The sequence below is a fragment of the Canis lupus genome, chromosome 13, assembly GCF_048164855.1.
Source record: "Canis lupus baileyi chromosome 13, mCanLup2.hap1, whole genome shotgun sequence".
NCBI classification, from domain to species: domain Eukaryota; kingdom Metazoa; phylum Chordata; class Mammalia; order Carnivora; family Canidae; genus Canis; species Canis lupus.
The window spans coordinates 10,866,477-10,888,321 of NC_132850.1; the positions used below are offsets into that span (position 1 = coordinate 10,866,477).

At 40.1% G+C, this 21,845-nt stretch overlaps 1 protein-coding gene across 6 annotated transcripts in view; it reads right to left on the reverse strand.

Annotated features, from left to right (window-relative positions):
* The window catches only part of OSBPL9 (oxysterol binding protein like 9), a 160,756-nt gene that overhangs the window by 115,497 nt on the left and 23,414 nt on the right, over positions 1-21,845 (reverse strand). For 4 of the 6 annotated variants that reach the window (XM_072772118.1, XM_072772117.1, XM_072772115.1 and 1 more), the window contains exon 2: positions 14,681-14,731. The exons of the other annotated variants lie outside the window; for them this stretch is intronic. In XM_072772118.1, the coding sequence (XP_072628219.1) occupies positions 14,681-14,731 (51 nt within the window). The remainder of the gene's footprint in view (positions 1-14,680; positions 14,732-21,845) is intronic. 6 annotated transcript variants of the gene reach the window in all.

Below are 21,845 nucleotides of genomic sequence, written 5' to 3' on the forward strand. Positions count from 1 at the left end.
CTGACAGGGTTATCATGGAAATACATATGAAAATCATCCAGCACAGTGCTTGATCCAAAGAGCTTAATAACTCAGTAACTACTGGTTCCTTTCCCTATTCTCCTTTTTATGTAGCCTAAAACCATACGTGTCTCTGCTTTGTTTTTGTTGTTTGTGACAGAGGGTGTGAACTTACTATCGAGTAGAGGAAACAGAAAAAATAACATGGAATACCATGCAATAAATACTTTCATGGATATAAGTGGCAAGTGTTATGAAAACATAGAGGAGGATCAGGTCTATTAGAAGGATGTGGATCAGGAATGCTACACAGAAGGAGGAACATTTGAAAAGTCTCTAAAAGATGGGCTCACCAGATAAGGGCACAGAATTTCTGACGTAAGAAAAGAAACATACCAGGATATCAGAAGCACTGAGGACTGAAGAAACACAGTGAGGGAACACAAAGTATAGTGCAGCTGGAACACAGTCTGGGGTGGATGAAGAAGTGGGGAGACTTCTGTGGCCCAAGTCCATGGTAGTTCATTAAGCTCACTCAGAATCTAGGTGATAAATGCATTATCTATCATCACCATTATCAACCACAGCAGTTCTCAATTAGATACGTATTATGTGCCAAACCGTGTATATAATTGCTAAGCCTCACAACAACCCTACAAGTTACAGGTTATCTTCACAGAGGTCAAGAAAATTGCCCAGTGGGGCCGCGGAACCGCCGGACGGACCGCCGGGCCTGAGCGCCGGCCGAGGCCGAGGGACGGGGACGGGGACCCGGTGACGGCGCTGTGCGAGCAGGTGCGAGCAGGTGTGAGTAGGGCCCCGCGGACGCCAGGCCAAGCCCGGGCAGGCGTCCTGGCAGCTCAGAGACAGGAGCAGATGTGGAGGATTCCAAGAAATGGGCCGCGGGCCGGAACAGGCAGCGATCAATGAGCAAGAACGCGGCGGCCGTGCGGGGCGTCGGAGGGGAGGCGGGGCGGAGGGGCGCGCGGGGCGGAGGGGCGGAGGGGCGGAGGGGCGCGCGGGCCTGGGCCTGGGCCTGGGCCTGGGCCTGGGCCTGGCGGCGGGCAAGGCAGACAAGGCGGCCGCGGGGCCCGCAGGGCGAGCGCTGACCCAGAAGGACCTGGCGACCAAGGCAACGAGAAGCCGCGGCTCATCGCGGACCGAGGGCGGACGGGCCATGCCTAAGAACCTGGGCCGGCGGCCTCAGGCTGCGGGGAAGGTTCGGGAAGCCGGCGGGGAAGGAGCCAAGGGGCGAACCGCACACCAAGCCCGGGGAGCAGCGCGCTCCGCCTGACGTCACCCGGCTGGTTGCCCCGCCCCCGGCACCGCGGGTCTCGGACGCGGAGCCCCCTTACCCACACCTGCTGTCAAACAAAACCTCGCCAAGGATTGCTTCTCCTGAAATTGTTACCGCACCCCCCATCTCCAGCGTCTGCGCAGTGGGGGTGGCCCCCGGGGACCTCTGAGTGGGACCACCTCAGGCTGGCGGGGGTGATGGCGACAGAAGACCCCTCTCCGGTCGGGCTTTTAGACGAGCCAATAAACGTTTGTTGCCCTTAAAAAAAAATTAAAAAAAAAAAAAAAAAAAACTGCCCAACGGCACAGAGTCATAGAGGTAAAGCTGACTGAGATTTAACCCCAGGTCTCTGATTCCTTCTACTACACCAGTGTTCCCAAACTTGGCTGCATAAAACCCCAAAACAAAATCTACTTTAAAAAAAACAGGTTCTAGGGCAGCCTGGGTGGCTCAGTGGTTTAGCACTGCTTTCAGCCCAGAGCATGATCTTGGAGCCCCAGGATCGAGTCCCACATCGGGTTCCCTGCATGGAGCCTGCTTCTCCCTCTGCCTGTGTCTGCCTCTTTGTCTCTCTCTTTGTCTGTCTGTCTGTCTCTCTCTCTGTGTGTGTGTGTGTGTGTGTGTGTGTGTGTGTGTCTCACATGAACAAATAAAATCTTAAAAAAAAAAAAAAAAACAGGTTCTAGACCCTATTCTGAAACAGTGTTATCTAGAGAATAGGACCTGGGAACCTAATTGTAAACAAACTCTCCAAATGATTCATAAATAGGAAGCCAAATGGCAAGTCCAGCTTTTTGAAAATACCAAAAAACTCTTAAAACACACACACACAAAATTAATTAATAGCTTCCATCTAAGTGCCAGATGCCCAATCCTCACAAAATTCTGCAAGGATATTATAATCCCCACTTTAAAGAGAAAACTCAAACTCAAGAAGCTTACAGATAACTTCCCTCTTCCAGTCAACAAGGGCAAAAATAATATTCAAACACCGGTATGTCTGGTTCTTCTCTGTCATGCTGCATGGTAAGCAAAACAAAAACAAAAACAAAACAAAACAAAAGGCCCCTAAATAACACCTGCCCCTATATAATCTCCTCCTATTTCCATGTGGGTGGAAACCTAATGAGTATGATGAGCCATCTCTGAAGTGATTTATTACAGAATAAGTTATCATTGGAATGATTCCAGCTAAAGGGAGATTATCTGGTGGGTGTGACCTAATCACCTGAGGCTTTTTAAAAGCAGAGTTTTCTGCAGCTGGTAGCAAAATGGGAGTTAGAGTCAAAGCACCAGAAGGATTCAATGCTCCTGCTCTGCTGCCTTGAAGATGGAAGGGGTCACATGAGAAAGAATATGTGCAGCTTTTAGAAGTTGAGAGAACCAACTGAGAGCTACCAAGAAAACAGCAACCTCAGTCCTACAATCACAGGACTGAATTCTGCCAATGACCTTGAAACAGATTCTCCCTTAGATTCTTCCTCAGAGCCTCCAGATAAGTGCCCAGGCCTCCTCAATACCTTGATTTCAGCTTTCTGAGACCTGAGGCAGAGAATGCTTTTGAAATGTCTGGTCTACAGAACTATGAGTTAGTAAATAGGTAAAGGTGGTTTTCTGTTTTGGGTTTTTTTTTGTTTTGTTTTGTTTTGTTTTGTTTTGTTTTGTTTTGTTTTGTTTAGGTAGAGGCTTTTTAATTATGGTAAAATACAAAATTTACCATTTAAACATTTTTTAAGTGTTCAATTTAGTGGCATTAAGTACATTCATGCTGTTGTGCAACCATCACAAATCTCCATCTCCAGAACTTTTTAATCTTCCCAAACTAAAACTATATATTCACTAAACACTAATTCCCCAATCTCCCTTCCAACTCCTGGTACTCTAGGTACCTCATATAAGTAGAATCATATAGTATTTATCTTTTTTTGGTTGTCTTATTTCATTAAGCATAATGTCCTCAAGGTTCATCTATGTTGTAGCATGCATCAGAATTTACTTCCTTTTTAAGACTAAGTAATATTCCATTGTGTGTATATAGCTCACTTTTGCTTATCCATTCATCCACTGAATGAATACTGAGTTGCTTCTATTTCCAGGCTATTGTGAGTAATTCTGCTATGAACATCAGTTGTACAAATACCATTTGAGTCTGCTTTCAATTTTTTTTGGATATATATAAACCAGTGTTGTTTTAAGTCAGTTCCTTTTTTTTTTTTTTTAAGATTTTTTTAATTTATTCCTGAGAGACACAGAGAGAGAGAGAGAGGCAGAGACATAGGCAGAGGGAGAAGCAAGCTCAATGAAGGGAGCCTGACGTGGGACTCTATCCCGGGTCTCCAGGATCAGGCCCTGGGCTGAAGGCGGCGCTAAACCGCTGAGCCATCCAGGATGCCATTAAGTCAGTTCCTTATCTTGAAAACTGGGTAAGTAAAAGGAAATAATTAAGCACTTATCCTGTTTATTTGATCTACAGCACTAGATAACCAAATTCATGAAGAAAACTAATTCCTTATAATTATTTCTGATAAAAATTAGAACAAAATGATGAAATATCATAATTTTGCAACTTCCAAATAAGTTGTTCAATCTAGGAACTGAGCATCAGTAGCTGCTAGTATCAGTAAGGAGCAAAAGCCAAACATTATATACTTTTTGATAAAACAACACACCACCACCTATAGCCTTACCAAAGGGATCGAACTTGAGTCTGATCTAGTCTCTCCATCCAGTTCCTAATTTGCAGGAAAAGCAGAAGAGAAAGGAGTATGCAGGATTATAGCTGTGTGCAATCAGTGAGTTCTACACTATGGAAAACTATAGGTCAAAGCGTCTAGATTCTTCAATAGATAAATTGCAAATAAGAGGTAAAAGTTGAAAAGAAGAGCAAGACAAAAGTATAGAATTTAGGAATGTAAATCCAAGAAGTGATTACTATAATAGAAATAGGGAGGGGGGGATCCCTGGGTGGCGCAGCGGTTTGGCACCTGCCTTTGGCCCGGGCGTGATCCTGGAGACCAGGGATCGAATCCCACGTCAGGCTCCCTGCATGGGGCCTGCTTCTCCCTCTGCCTGTGTCTCTGCCTCTGTGTCTCTCTCGGTGTGACTATCATGAATAAATAAATAAAATCTTAAAAAAAAAAAATAGGGGCCTGTTTTATATAAGAAACAGGAAGAGGCCTGTAATTAAATGATGCATATAAAGAGGCTTCCAGAGTAGTTGCCAAAATTCTTTCCTAACCTGGGTGGTAGTCAGAAGGGTTAATAATTAAGTTATATTTAAAAGAAAAAAAATAGTACATTAAGTGTAACAATGAGACAGTGGCCCAAACCCAGACTGAAGCCAACTAAAGAGCTGTCTCACAGCACAGCTCTGCCAAAGTTTCACTACTTAGCTATCTCAAGCCAAGAAAGCAGTTAATACTAGACAGAGTGGAGACTAAGGTCAATAACAAATGCTTCGAAAAGCAGTAAAACCAAGATGACAAAAGAGAAACCAATGGAAAGAAAAAAAAAAACAGTAAATAGTATTAGTTGAATTTTTAAAAATCTTTATGCTATCACATATACATCATCTGCTCAAAACAAGCTTGTCTCATTTCCAACCTGCAAATTTACCATACTTATTTTTCTATCTCAGCATGAGAATTTTTCCATTAGATTTTCTTCCTGGGTTCCAATTCAAGATGTCAACATAGGAAGATCCTTTTTTTTTTTTTAAAGATTTTAATTTTTTTTAAAGATTTTATTTTTTTTAATATTTTATTTATTTATTCATAGAGACACAGAGAGAGAGAGAGGCAGAGACACAGGCAGAGGGAGAAGCAGGCTCCATGCAGAGAGCCTGACACGGGACTCGATCCAAGGTCTCCAGGATCGCGCCCTGGGCTGTAGGTGGCGCTAAACCGCTGCGCCACCGGGGTTGCCCAACAGGAAGATCCTGAACTCATCTCCTCCCATAAACATACTAAATCTACAGTTACACATGGAATAATTTCCTTTTAAAAAAAAAAAAAAAGAACCCTGGGCAGCCCGGGTGGCTCAGCAGTTTAGTGCCACCTTCAGCCCAGGGCCTGATCCTGGAGACCTGGAATCGAGTCCCACGTCCGGCTCCCTGCATGGAGCCTGCTTCTCCCTCTGCCTGTGTCTCTGCCTCTCTCTCTGTGTCTCTCATAAATAAATAAATAAAATCTTAAAAAAAACCTTAAAGGCTGGTTGAGTGACAACTACACATCTAGTAAACAAAAAGAAAACCACATCAATGTGGGTAGGAGAGGCTGGAATACGATTTTACCATAAACTATACTCCAGGTACTGCATCCTACAACCTAGAGAGAACTCAAAATCCAGAGCTTTTCCTTGGGGAGCAAGGGGTTCAAACCTCACATTGGGCATCCCAACTTTTAAGACATACACTGGAGACAAAACAATTTTGAAAATCAACTAGGCTTGCATCTGGAAACCCACAAGACTCCAGTGAGCTAGGAAACTGCTCTTAAAGGGCTCAGATGCTCTGACTCACCCACCCCAAGGCCCAGCTCACGGGCAGCTGATCACACTGAATTAAAAGTTAAGGGGCAATCGCTTCTCGGCCTTTTGGCTAAGATCAAGTGTAAAAGTTAAGGGACAGCCTGGGTGGCTCAGCGGTTTAGTGCTGCCTTCACCACAGGGCCTGATCCTAGAGACCCAGGATCAAGTCCCACATCAGGCTCCCTGCATGGAGCCTGCTTCTCCCTCTGCCTGTGTCTCTGCCTCTCTCCCTCTCTCTCTCTCTCTCTCTCTCTCTCTCATGAATAAATTTAAAAAATAAAATAAAATCTTAAAAAAAAAAGTTAAGGAGGCTCACCTATTGACATGAAAGCATCAGCCAAACATGCAGGCATCTAGGAGCCTCCTGAAACACTCACCAGGATAGAAACTGATGGATGCCATTTTCACATTCTCCCTTTGCTATGCTCCAGACCACCATTCTCTTGGAAGGGAGCTTTTACATTTGTCTGCTGCCCCAATTTTGGGGGCTACTACCTAGGGGATGCCCCTTGATCTGGAGGCCAGAGGAGCTTGCATTCCTGTCCCATGGGGTAATAATCAGTGTTACCCAGAAAGGAAATTATACTTGTCTAGTGCTCTGATTTTTGCAATTGCTACCAGGGGACAACTCTATGTCACCTTGCTATAGTGACCAGGGGGGCTTACTTACACTTGTGGGCCCCACAGTCTATAACCGACAGAGAAAATTATTTTTATATTATAGATTTTTATTTATTTATTTTAGAAAGTGTGTGTGAGTGGGCACAAATGGGAGGAAGGGCAGAGGGCAGGGGAGAATCTTAAGCAGACTCAACACTGGGGGTGGAGCCTGATATGGGGCTTGATCTCACAAACCTGAGATCATGACCTGAGCCAAAAATCAAGAGTCAGTGGCTTAACTAACTGAGCCACCCAGTGCCAACAACAGAGAAAAAAATCTTACACAGCTACCACCCCAGGGCACAAGAGGCAACAGACCCAGGAGCCCAGTCTTTCTGTGAAGGAAACCCCTACTAGCTAAGCATCATGACTGCAGCCTGAGGGACAAGCTTCTAATTAAACATGCAAATTGGGGCCAACTATACTCCTTTCCAGAGGACTTGGAGGGTGGGTACTACCTTCACATTCACCCTCTGCCACACCCCAGAGTACTAGTGTCTCCTGGAGGGAAGTTTTACACATGTCTGGTGCCCTAGAGCCCCAAATTTCCTGGCTACTGCCCAGAGGATGCCCTTAATCACCTGGCTCTGGTGACCAGGGTAGGTTGCATTGCTGGGTTCCACGAGACTGTGGTAAGAAAAGAGATGGTTCTTGGAAGATTACAACTATACAAACAGTAGATCAAGGCAGACTCCCCAGTCTTTCTGTGAAGAGGGCCCCTTGGCTTGTCCCATAGTTTTGGCTTGAGGGGTAGGCTTCACATTTGGCATATATTTAGTGACCTATGGAGCCGCTCTCAGGGAACACAGGCTGTGGACACCATCTTGCTCCAACTTCTGATATCACCTAAAAAAGAGCTCTTACACACATCTGCAGCCCCAATATTTCTGTGTGACTGCCATCCAGGGGATACCTCCAAATGGCCTGACTCTGATGGCCAGTGGGGCCTACATTTGCAGTCCCACAATACTATATATAATTGCATGCATGTAAAAGCTGATGCCCCGGGGTCTGGCTTCCCAGTCAGTTTGAATTTAGGTACTGAGATCCTCTCCTCTGGCACTCTGACAGGTCTTGGACATCCTCAACTACTGGGAGCTTTTACAAATATGACACACTGCTTAGACAAGCACAAAAGTTTGAGACAACCAAGAGCTGAGGTAGGGTTGAATGACAAGGTTCATCTCCTGCCAGTGATCACTCCTTCAAGACTGGGAAAGGTGGTTGTTTCATCTACTGTATAGAAACCAACAAAGAGAGTCAAACAAAGTGAGAAACAGGCATATGTTCCAAATGAAAGACCATGGTAAAACCTCATAAAAAAAACCTTTTTTTTTTAAATTTTTGTTTATTTATGATAGTCACACACACACAGAGAGAGGCAGAGACACAGGCAGAGGGAGAAGCAGGCTCCATGCACGGGGAGCCCGATGCGGGACTCGATCCCAGGTCTCCAGGATCATGCCCTGGGCCAAAGGCAGGCGCCAAACCGCTGCGCCACCCAGGGATCCTACAAAAAAACCCTTGAAACAAAAATAATTTACCTGATTAAGAGTTCAAGTCAATGGTCATAAAGATGCTAACCAAACTGGGGAGAAGGATGGGTTAAAAAAATGAGAACTTAAATAGAAAATATTAAAAAGTACCAAATAGAGGTCACAGAACTGAAGACTACAATAACTGAACTTAAAAAATACTAAAGGGGTTCAAGAGTAGCCTAGATGAAGAAAAGATCAGTCAACTTGATGACAAGGCAATGGAACTCATCCAATCAGAACAGCAAAAGGAAAAAAAAAAAATGAAAAAAGTAAATATAGCTTAGGGGACTTATGAGACAACATCAAATAAAGTAACATTCACATCATGGGGCTCCCAGAACAAGAGAGAGAAAGGGGCAGGAATCTTATTTGAAGAAATAATGAGTGAAAATTTCCTAAACCTGGGGAAGGAAACACACATTCAGGTCCAGGAAGTACAGAGAATCCCCAAGTAAAAGGAACCCAAAGATATCTATACCAAAACACAGTATATAATTAAAATGTCAGAAGTTAGGGGGAGCCTGACTGAGGTCAGTTAAGCATCTGGCTTTGGCTCAGGTCATGATCTCATGGTCCTAAAATCAAGCCCTACATCCAGCTCCATGCTCAGCAGGGAGTCTGCTTCTTCCTCTACCTCTGCCTCTTCCTCCCCTCATGTTCTCCCTCTCAAATAAATAAATAAGATCTTTTTTAAAAAATAAAATGTCAGAAGTTAAAGAGACTCTAAAAAAAACCTTGTGATATACAAGAGAACCCACAAAATACCACTAGCTGATTTTTCAGCAGAAACTTCACATGTCAGAAGAGAGTGGAATGTTATATTCAAAGTGCCAAAAGAAAAAGCTTCTAAGAATACTGTACCCAGCAAAGTTATCATTCAAAAGTGAAGGAGAGAGTTTTCCAGACAAGATAAAGGAGCTTATCACAAAACCAGCCATTTAAGAATTGTTAAAGTGACATTGTTAGGGTGAAAAGAAAAGGCACTAACAGGAAAACACGTGGAAGTAAAAATCTTATGCATAAGGCAAATATATAGCAAAGGTGATGGATTAACCACCTTTAAAGTTAGTATAAAGGTTGAAAGACAAAAGTAGTAAAACTAACTATAACTACAATAACTAGTTAAGGGATACGCAAAATAAAAAGATGTAAAATATGACATCAAAAATATAAAACACAGTGGGAGGGTAACAAAAATATAGCTTTATAGCTTTTACAATGCACTCAAATTTAAGTTGCTATCAAGTTAAAATACAGATATACATAGATACACACACACATACACACACATATATAGGCTGTAATATGTGAACCTCAAAGCAAAACCTATAATGAAAGGAATCTAAACATAATAGTAAAGAAGGACATGAAACCACAAAGACAGAGAGCAAGAAAAGAACAAAGAACAAAGAGGAACTACAAAAACCACCAGAAAACAATTAACAAAACAGTAATAAATACATTACTTCAAATGTAAATGAACTAAATTCTCCAATCAAAAATCAGAGTGGCTGAATGCATAAACAAACTAGACTCCTTTATATGTCACCTGAAAGAGACTCACTTCAGATTGAAGGACACACAGACTGAAAGTGGTGAGGCAGAAAAGATACTGTGTACAAGTGGAAACCAAAAGAAAACTGGTATAGCTATCCTTGTATCACACAAAATAGACTTTAAAACAAAAACTGTAATAAAAGTCAAGGAAAGATATTATATAATGATGAAGATGTCAATCCAACAATAGGACATAATATTTGTAAACATTTATGCACCCAACATAGGAGAACCAAAATATATGAAGCAAATATTAACAGACCTAAAGGGAGACATTGATAGCAATACAATAGTAAGAGACTTCAATACCCCACTTTCACAAATGGATAGATAATCGATGGAAAATCAAATAAAACTTTGGCCTTAAAAGGCACATTAGACCAAATGGACTTCTTAATAGATAAATACAGTAAATTTCATCCAAAACCAACAGAATATAAATTCTGCTCAAGTGCACATACAACATTCTCCAGGATAGCTAGTGTTAGATCATAAAACAAGTCTCTTTACATTTAAGAAGACTAAAATCACATGAAGCATCTTCTCTGACCATGATAGTATGAAACTAGAAATCAATATGTAACATTGTGATTTATAAGAAATATACATTTGGTTATTCAGAAGACCAAAATATATTTCTCATATGTGTTTGATCTTCATCTACAGTTTCTGGCTCAAAGCTCCCAAAACCTTTGGAATTTCCTAGGTACTAAGAGTGATTAAAGTGTCTTTTCTTATGTTAATGGATCAACTTTGGGAACCCACCTATGGATGAGGGCAGGTTGGGGCACCTGGGTGACTCAGACAGTTAAGTGTCAGCCTTCAACTCAGGTCATGATCTCAGAGTCCTGGGATCAAGCCCCAAGTCGGGCTTCCAGCTCAGTAGAGAGACCACTTCTCCCTCTCCCTCCCCCTCCCCCACACTCTCCCCTCCCTCCACCCTGGATTGTGTGTTCACAAGCATACTCTCTTAAATAAATAAAAATCTTTTAAAAGTGGGGGAGGGGATGAGGGCTGATTACACGGAGAACAGATTATGTGATTAGAAAGTTAGAACTTAAAAAAAAAAAAAAAAAAGAAAGTTAGAACTTTCAGTCCTGGGGCAGCCCCAGTGGCTCAGCAGTTTAGCACCACCTTCAGCCCAGGGCGTGATCCTGGAGACCGGGGATCGAATCCCGCATCGGGCTCCCTGCATGGAGCCTGCTTCTCCCTCTGCCTGCGTCTCTGCCTCTGTCTCTCTCTCTCTCTCTATCTCTCATGAATAAATAAATAAAATATTAAAAAAAAAAAAAGAACTTTCAGTCCTCCCCACCTCCAACCATGGGTGAGGAGAAATGGTTGGAGGCTGAATCAGTCAATGGCCAAAGACTTAGTCAATTATGACTATGCATGGAAGCTTCCATAAAAACCCAAAAGGACTGGGTTCAGAGAGGGTCCAGGTTAGTGAGTATATGGAGATGGGGGGAGAGTGGTATGTTTAGAGAGGGCATGGAAGCTCCACACTCTTTCCCCGAATATTGTTTTATATCTCTCCATCTGGCTATTGATTCACATCCTTTAGTAAACTGGTAAACATGTTTTCCTGAGTTCTGTGAGTTGCTTGAGCAAACTAACTGAACTTAAGGAAGAGGTTGTTGGAATCTCCAATTTGTAGTTGGTCAGTCAGATAGAGGTAATAGCCTGGGGCTTACAACTAGCCTCTGAAGTAGTGGGGAGAGGGCAGGCTTATAGAACTGAGCTTTTAACGGGTGGGGATTTTTCAAACACAATGACCACTGGAATGGAATGGAATGGAATAGAGAACCCAGAAAAACACACATATCGTCATTTAATTTACAACAAAGGAGTCAAGAACATAAATGAGAAAAGAACAATCTTGTCAATAAACGGTCCTGGGAAAACTGGACAACCAAATGCAAAAGAATCAAAGTAGGCCATTATCTTACAGCATACACAAAAATTAACTCAAAATAATTAAAGACTTGAACACAAGATCTGAAAACATGAAACTCAGAAAAAACTTAAGTGGTAAGCTAATCCTTAGCATTGTTCTGACTCCAAAACCAAAGGCAACAAAAGCAAAAATAAACAAGTGGGATAACATCAAACTAAAGTCTTCATAGCAAAGGAAATCATCAACAAAATGAGAAGGCGGGGATGCCTGGGTGGCTCAGTGGTTGAGCGTCTTCAGATCAGGGCATGATCCCAGAGTCCTGGGATCGAGTTCCCCCTGCATGGAGCCTGCTTCTCCCTCTGCCTTTGTCTCTGTCTCTTTCTCTCTGTCTCTCATGAATAAATAAATAAAATCTTTAAAGAAAAAATGAGAAGGCAAATTACTGAACAGAAGAAAATACTTGGAAATCATATATCCAATAAGAGGTTAATATCCAAAATATATAAAGAACCCGCATACTCAACAGCAAAAAAATCCCCAAACAACCCAATTTAAAAATGGAAAGAGAAAAAAAAAAATGGGCAGAGGATTAAACAGACATTTTTCCAAAAAAGGCATAGAGATGGCCAACAGGCACATGAGAAGATGTTTAACATCACTAATCAGGGCAGCCCTGGTGGCGCGGCGGTTTGACGCCACCTTCAGCCCAGGGTGGGGTCCTGGAGACCTGGGATAGAGACCCACGGTGGGCTCCCTGCATGGAGCCTGCTTCTCTCTCTGTCTCTCTCTCTCTCTCTCTTAAATCGTAAAAAAAAAAAAATCATTAATTACCAGGGAAATGAAAATCAAAACCATGAGACAGCACCTCACACCTCAAAAAGACAAGAAATAACAAGCAGAGAAAACATGGAGAAAAGGAAATCTTGTATACTGTTGGTGGGAAAGTAAACTAGTGCAGCCACTATGGAAAACAGTATGGAAGTTCCTCAAAAAATTAAACAGAACGACCATATATATGATGAAGCTATTCCACTTCTAGGTTATTTGTTCAAAGAAAACAAATGAACAAACAAAATTCATGGATACAGAGAACAGATTGGACATCAGAGTGGAAGAGGGTTGAAAAATACAAAATGGTGAAGGAAGTCAACTGTATGGTGATGAATGGTAACTAGAATTATTGTGATCAATTTGTATCATATAAAATATCAAATTATTATAACATACACCTGAAACTAATATAATGTTCTATACCAATTTTACCTCAATAACAAAAAGAAAGAAAATTAAGGTAGAATTCATAAACGTTTTTATGAAGCAACTAAAAAAAAAAGAAAGCCAAGAAATAACAAGTGTTGGTAAGGATGTGGTGAAAAGGGAACTGTCATGCAGTATGGAGAGAAATGTAAATGTCTGTGGCTGCTACAGAAAAATTGTGTGGAGGTCCCTCCAAATTTAAAAAAAACTACTATATGACCCAGCACCCCTGTATTCACTGCAGCATTATTTGTAACAGCAAAGATATGGAAACTACTTAAGTGTCCAGTAATGGATGAATGGATAATGAAACTGTGTTATGTATTTCTTTATATATCTATCTATAAATATCTTTATATATCTAAATATGTATACACACATACACTGTACTATTATTCAGCCATATAAATAAATTAAATTGGGTCATTTGTGATAACAAGAATAGACCAGGAGACCAGAGAAATAAGTCAGAGAAAGACAAATACTGTCTAATCTCTCTTATATGTGGAATCTTAAAAAACAAAACAAAACAAGACAACAGAAAAAAACCCACTCTGTATCACAGATACAGAGAACAGATTGGTAGTTGCCACAAGCTGGAGGTGGTGAAGGAGAAATATCCACTGTGGGGGGAGGGGGCTTTTTAGTTTCAATAAACTGGAGGAGGGGAAGAATTTGGTTTCTTTCTCAGTTATTTCCCAATTCTGCCAATTAGCTACTGTTAATAAAGGCAATAATGTTTACCAAATATATTCACATCTTCAAAAGCAAACATACAGGAAAAAAATGGCAGAAAGAAAAATGCAAATCAAATATGACCAAATATATTCACATCTTCAAAAGCAAACGTGCAGGAAAAAAATGGTAGAAACAGGAGCCAGAAGACAAGACTACTAGAAGCTGATTTACCTAGTTATGATAAAGGTAGGCTCACCTTCAGATATAATGGAGTACTAGAAATTGTATCCCCAACCATGTACTCTTTCTTGCCTTTAGCAATTTGGACAATGACGGAAACTGAACAAGCAATTAAAAGCAGTGTGAGGGATCCCTGGGTGGCTCAGCGGTTTAGTGCCTGCCTTTGGCCCAGGGCGTGATCCTGGAGTCCCGGGATTGAGTCCCACGTCGGGCTCCCTGCATGGAGCCTGCTTCTCCCTCTGCCTGTGTTTCTGCCTCTCTCTATGTGTCTATCATGAATAAATAAATAAATCTTTAAAAAAAAAAGCAGTGTGAAACTATAAGCCGCACTGTCCAGTAAGGTAGCCACTATTAGCCTTACGTGGTTACTGGGCACCAGATATGCAGCTAGTCTGAACTGAAATATGCTATAGCATAAAAGACACACTGGATTTTGAAGACTTAATATAAAAAAAAATGTAAACCTCATTAATTATTGTTTTAATGTTTACATGTTGAAATAATAGTATTATGGATATACTGGCCTAAACAAAATATATTAAAATTAACTTCACCTGTTTCTTTTTCTTTTTAAATGTGGCTACAACAAAATTTTAAATTAACATGTGGCTCACATTATACTTCTATTGGACATCTCTGCTGCAAAAACCCTTATTAAATAGTGTTGAATAGGAAAAATAAAGCAACTATAAGCAGGGATTTTTCAAAGCTATTTCTACTATGTGTTCTATTACCAACACTATAACTTATTTAATTTCTAGTCCTGGTCCCTGACTATAAAATAGAGGTGAAAGAAAAAAAATCAGTAGCTGCATTAAGTCATGGATACAACATTAAAACATTAACAAAAAGAATATAGTTCTAGTCCTGGTTCTGGCACTGGCTAGTAGTTAAGCTGGAGAAATAATTTTTTTCTTTCTGAGCCTTGGCTGCCTGTGCCAACAATTAAGTGAGAAAACAGACCTCCATGATTCCATCAAAATATTTTTTCCTGTAAAAATTGGGTTTTCATAAAAATGAATAAATACTCACTCTGAGTCTAACACATCCTCTGCGAGAGCCTCTCATCATTTTGTCCTTGGACTAAAAGAAAAACAAAAACATTCCATGAATAAAAAATAGACTATTTTTAGAATCTCCTGGGGATAAAGAGAAAAAATTTACAGTAGTAATATCCCTCCATTCACCCATCCCTCTCCAACCCTCCAAGTCACTTTAAGATAGAAATTAGTTTCAAATGACTGAGTTTTACTAAAGTGGTGGTAGAGATGTTGGTGCACTGTTGGTAGAAATGTAAACTGGTGAAGCCACTATGGAAAACAGTAAGGGGGTTCCTCAAAAAATTAAAAATACAAATACCATACAACTCCGTAATTCTACTTCTGGGTATTTATCCGAAGAAAATAAAAACACTAATTAGAAAAGATAAAAGCACCCTATGTTTTTTGCATTATGTACAATAGCCAGGAAATAGAACCAGCCTAACTATACATCAACAGATGAGCAGGTAAAAAAGAGAGAGTGTGGGTATACACACACAAATATACATGCAATGGAATATTACTCAGCCATAACAAAGAATGAAATCTTGCCATTCATGACAACATGGATGGACCTGGAGGTAGTATACTAAGTGAAATAAGTAGACAGAGAAAGACAAATACCCTATGATTTCATTTATATGTGGAATCTAAAAAACAAAACAAACAAACAGACTTATAAATAGAGAACTGGTGGTTGCCAGAGGGAAGAAGGTTGGCAGATGGGAAAAATAGGTGAAGGGGATTAAGAGGTATAAATTTCTAGTTATAAAATAAATAAGTCTTGGGGATGAAAAGTACAGTAGAGAGGACATATTCAATACTACTGTAATAACTTTGTATGGTAACAGATGGCAGGTATATTTATTGTGATGAACACTGAATAACATGTATAAGTATTGAATCACCATGTCATACCTGAAACTAACATAATATCGAATGTCAACTATAAAAAAAATAAAATGAAATGAAAATCTTTTATAGTCTGGGATGCCTGGGTGGCTCAGCGGTTGAGCATCTGCCTTCAGCTCAGGGTATGACCCTGGAGTCCCGGGATCAGGTCCTGCATTAGGCTCTCTACATGGATCCTGCTTCTCTCTCTGCCTATGTCTCAGCCTCTCTCTCTCTCTCTGTGTGTGTCCTTCATAAATAAATAAAATCTTTAAAAAAAAAAAAAAACTAGAAAATCTTTTATAGTCTAACAAATAAACCTAGCCCTAGAATTTTATGTCTTTATTTTTTTTATGTGTGTCTTTAATGTAGTACATATTACACCAATTTTAATTCCACCTCATGCCCCTTAACTCTAGCTCAGTATTTCTCAGATTTTAGAGAGTTTGAGAATTATCTAGAAGGCTAAGAATCACCCAGAAGTTTAAGATTGACTGATAATGATAATGTGATAATGACTCAGCAGATGGAGGACCACATTTTGATAAATATTGCTTTTATCTCTTTTCAATTCCCCAAATTTTTTTGAGATCCTTGACCCTGATTTTCTGCCTTGATGTCACTCATCAACACCTTACCTTACCTCTGATTTACATTCCCATCCTTTTCCCAGAATCTCCTGTATGTTCCTGTCATGGCATACACCACCCTGTGCTATAAAGGGGTCATTTACTTATCTAACTCACCCACAAGACTGCATATTCCTTAGTGAGTAGGAATTGTATCTGACTTATGCTTCAGAACAGTGTCTGGCACCATTAGATGCTCAAAAAAATATTTACTAAGGAAGTGCTGCTTACTCTTTAAGTCTCCCTTACTTGACTAGGCCGAGTAAAGGCTATGTTCTGCATAATAAGCCTTATGCTGATATTCAATAAATATTCCCAAAATTAAATTTAGTCATGTGTAATAAAGTGAATCCTCAAATAATCTGTTTTTAAAATATTTAATACCTCAACAACTGATATTTTTCTGTACTCTCCTATGTAAGAAAGACATAAAATAAGTCAACATCATGAAATTATGCTTTAAAAAAACTGTCTCACTTTATTTTTTTTTTTAATTTTTTTATTTACTTATTTATGATAGTCAGAGAGAGAGAGAGAGAAAGAGAGAGAGGCAGAGACACAGGCAGAGAGAGAAGCAGGCTCCATGCACCGGGAGCCCAATGTGGGATTTGAGCCCGGGTCTCCAGGATCGCGCCCTGGGCCAAAGGCAGGCGCTAAACCGCTGCGCCACCCAGGGATCCCCCTGTCTCACTTTAAACCATGGATGCCCTCCTTCCAATGTACTGAGCCACAGGCAAACTTCCAGTTACAAGATAACTGTACAGGATTTAAATACACAGCATTTTCTATAGTTAACAATACTATACTGTATACTTAAAAGTTGCTAATAGAAGATCTTAAAAGTCCTCACCACACATACACAAAAGGTTAACTATGAGAGGTAATAGATTATGTTAACTAATCTTATTATGGTTATCATTTTGCAACATATACATATATCAAATCATCACATTGTATACCTTAAATTTATACAATGCTATAATCAATTATATCTCAATAAAACAAGAAAAAATTATTGGGGATATGTGTATGTCTGTACATAAAGATCTACCTTATCCCCTTGTCTGTAGTAGTTTCTATGAATATAGCCTGTCATGTTTTCATTGATTCTAAACTTATGAATGTAACAGTATTGTAATGATAAATCAAAGTTAATTCTTAAAGAGTACCAAGCCATAGGGATTCATCATGTTCAAAATGACTATTTTTTAAATGATTAAAAAACTAAAGACAGTCTTCTTTATTCCATTTAAAATCCAACAAGAATTCATACATTTTATTTTAAAATTCTCAATACCAAGCACAGTCGTTAGAGTTCTTTACTAACAATACAGTTAGCAAAAATACAGTTAACAAAAACATTCCCTAAGAATTTTTTAATAATAAATTTATTTTTTATTGGTGTTCAATTTACCAACATACAGAATAACACCCAGTGCTCATCCCGTCAAGTGCCCTCCTCAGTGCCCGTCACCCATTCACCCCCACCCCCCGCCCTCCTCCCCTTCCATCACCCCTAGTTCGTTTCCCAGAGTTAGGAGTCCTTATGTGCTGTCTCCCTTTCTGATATTTCCCACACATTTCTTCTCCCTTCCCTTATATTCCCTTTCACTATTATTTTCCCTAAGAATTTAATAGCCCTTTATTATACCTCAGACTTTTCTTCAAAAGTGTCAAGGCATACATAAAAATAATAATTAGGTTTGAAAATACCCAATGAGAGTTAGAATACAAATAAAGGTAAGAACCAACATATTCAACCTTAATTCCTCTTCCACTTTAAAAAACATGATTATAATAAACAGGAAAAGAATAAGACAGGCCCCAATGATGGTACTACTATTAAGGCTATGAATTAGAAAACACTGAAAGAAATAAAGTAAAAATAATTAAAACAAATATAACTAGAAAACAATCAGACAAATCCAGATTGTGAGCATCCTATAAAATATTTGGCCTAGATTCTTTAAAAAGGTCCAAAAAAGAAAAAAGACCAGCATGTAAATAATTGATACAATGAAAAATAAATTACATAAATATAAGTACAAAGTACCCTGAGCTATAGAGGGCTCCCTGCTATGGGAAAAGATCAGGGAAGACAACAGGGAAGCAACTTGGTTTCAAGTTTCAATGTGGGACGTTAAAAAAAAAAAAAAAAAAAAGGTTCTAATAAGAGAGGGAAGGTAGGAAAAAGAGGGCATTCCAATCCAAGGGAACACCACCAGCCAAAGCATGGGTACAGAAAACTCAACACACAAACTATTCATAAAAGGAGAGTAAACTTATAGACCCAGGCACATAGTGCAAAGAAGAATGTGGAGAAAGATGAGACTAAAAAGGAGATATGGGAACCAGATCCTGAAGAATCTGAAAAAATAATTGAGCGGTTAAGGAAATCAAACTATTCAATAGTTAATGGAGAGCTATTGAGGATTTTTAGGAGGGTAGTAACATTTGTCTCAAAGGTGTGTTTTAGAAAAGTAACACTTAAATATGAGAACTTGGACAAAAAGAATGATGGTGGCATTAATAATAGCAATAGCAGCAGCAAAGCAGTAGATTCTCACTTACTGATGCCCTCTGTATGACAAGCACTTTATACATAGTAAACTTGTATGGTAAGAATCATTCACGTATTACGAATGGAAGTGACACCAAGGAGATCAAATAAGCATTCAACATTACATATGTAAAATGTAGCAGAGTTTGACACAGCAGGCATGATTTGGAATGGCTGCCCTGCAAATCATTCCCCCAGACCATAATCTGCTATTAACCTGGAATCTTTTTCCACAATGGCATACGGTCCTCTTCCTCATTCTCTCTCCACTCAGCTCTAATATGCAGCTAAAGGGAAGTTGGTGTGATGAAGCCACCCCAGGCACAGTGAGCGCTGAAGGAATGGTATCACAGGATCCACTACCCTGCGGGGAACCAGCTACAGAGGCTGAGTCCTCCACACTCTGGGAATTTGGGAGGTCCTGAGAGGGCACACTGACTCTTGACCGGCACACTGACTCTTGACTGCGTGGTTCTCCAGATACAGCTCCCTCCTCCTTGAGTCAATAGCCTATTCTTTTACCTTTTGAAGTAAACATGTTTTTCTCTGCTTCCCAAAGTTAATCATTCCTATAGCTCATCCACTAGCTCTCTTAATAAAAACTGGAGGAGACACAGGCTCAGGGTTCGAGTCCAAGTCCATTTTGAGTCTGAGTCTTGGTCCCTCTGCCCTACAGATTAAAATTCACTGAGACTCCGAGTCCTTCTTCATATCATTGCCTTGGACTATCCTGGATCCATGGCACTACCCCACAGGGCAAAATAGAGTCCTTTCCCAGGAAGGTTTTCTACTGGTGAAGGAAGAGCTAGCTCTTCCTATCTGTTCCTAAAGCTGTGAAGTATATAGTTGCCATGAAACATGTATCTTCCACACGAAGAAAGTAGTAAATAAAGCCTACACAATGAGGTGAGAGATGAGAGGTGGAAAGTCCTAGCTGCCAGGATCCAGCTACACCTTGCCCTGAGGCAAACTTGCCTAAGCAAATGCCACTTACTGAACATCAGGGTCTTATTAAATTGATACAAATAGCTTTGCTAACGAGAGAAAAAAAAAAAAAAAAAAAAGGTAGGGTGAGCAACTCCTACTCCAGTAATCTTCCTTCCAAATATTATCTTACCAATGTTCCGAGACCTGTCAACAGATTTTTAGCAGGTTGGAACAGTCACACAACCTGTAACTTAGACGAGATCCCTCACTCTGCCTCCAGTACAAGGTCAAGCACCTCAAGAAAGATCACTCTGAAATGGATGCTACAGTCTTTTAGGCTGGATGAGGATCCCCCATGAAGTGAGGAGATACACAGTTGATACATTCTATTCCCCAAGGGGCTCCAGAACCAGCAAAGATTTGGGGGTTTTGCAGTTGAATTTGCTGCTTTCTCATATTTATTAACACAAGGGCAGTGGGTCCTGTTACGACAAACCATGCAATCAAAAATTATTTTTAGGGGCACTTGGGTAGCTCAGTGATTGATGCTCAATCAAACCTGCCTTTGGCTCAGGTCATGATCCTGGGGTCCTAGGTTCCAGTCCCACAACAGGCTCCCCACCGGGAGCCTGCTTCTCCCTCTGCCTATGTCTCTGCCTCTCTCTGTGTCCCTCATAAGTAAAATCTTTTTAAAAAATTATTTTAAGGGGCACCTGTGTGGTGTGGTCAGTTAAGTGTCCAACTCTTGATCTGGGTTCAGATTGTGATCTCAAGGTCACGACAGAAGCCAATCCGACTCCTTGTTCAGCAGTGTCTATTTGAGATTCTCTCACCTTCTCCTTCTGCCCCTCCTGCTTGTGCGCTCTCTCTCAAAATAAATAAATATTTTTAAATTATTTTAATAATCCTATGCTAATCACCTAACCCCAAGGTACTGATTTAGATTACAATTCATATTAAAGTTTCAAAGTAAATTACCACAAATACAATCTAATGCTGCCTGTAATAGACTACACATCCCCCAATATTCATTTTCCTCTTCTTTTCAGTAATAAAATCCTCCACCCCAAGATTTAATTGAACACATGGGTTTCCTGTTGGATATTACATACCAAGGGTCCCTTTCAGGTAGGTAGGTATAAGCTATTTATCTATACACTGGCCAGTGGGCTATGAATGGAAGCAATGTATGCAACACATTGTACTTTAACAAGGAAACTGCCTGCAGGGTGTTTGGCTGGCTCAGTCAAAAGAGCAGGTGACTCCTGATCTCTGGGTCATGAGTTCAAGCCTCATGCTGGGTGTAGAGATTACTTAAAAAAATTAAATTAAAAAAAAAAAAAAAAGAAAGAAAACTCCTTGAAAACACATTCTTCTCAAGTGCACATGGAACATTCTCCAGGATAGACCACATGTTAGACCATTACACGAGCCTGAATAAATTTGAAAGGATGGAAACAATATAAAGTATGTTCTTTGATCATGTGTTAAAAGCAGAGCTCAACAACAAAAGTTAATTTGGGAAATTCATAAATACGTGGAAATTAAATGACATACTCTTAAATAACCAATAGATCAAAGAAAAAAATTAAAAGGGAAATAAGAAAATATTTGTATGTCCACAATAGCTAAACTGTGGAAGGAGCCTCGGTGTCCATCGAAAGATGAACAGATAAAGAAGATGTGGTTTATGTATACAATGGAATATTACTCAGCCATTAGAAACGACAAATACCCACCATTTGCTTCAACGTGGATGGAACGGGAGCGTATTATGCTGAGTGAAATAAGTCAATCGGAGAAGGACAAACATTATATGGTCTCATTCATTTGGGGAATATAAAAAATAGTGACAAGGAATAAAGGGGAAAGGAGAAAAAATGAGTGGGAAATATCAGAAAGGGAGACAGAACATGAGAGACTCCTAACTGGGAAATGAACTAGGGGTGGGGGAAGAGGAGGTGGGGGTGACTGGGGCACTGAGGCGGGCACTTGATGGGATGAGCACTGGGTGTTATTCTGTATGTTGGCAAACTGAACACCAATAAAAAATAAATTTACAAAAATATATATATATTTGCAATGTGAAAATGTAAATAACATGCCAAAACTTCAGAAGCTAGTGAAAGCAATTCTTAGAAATTTATAAC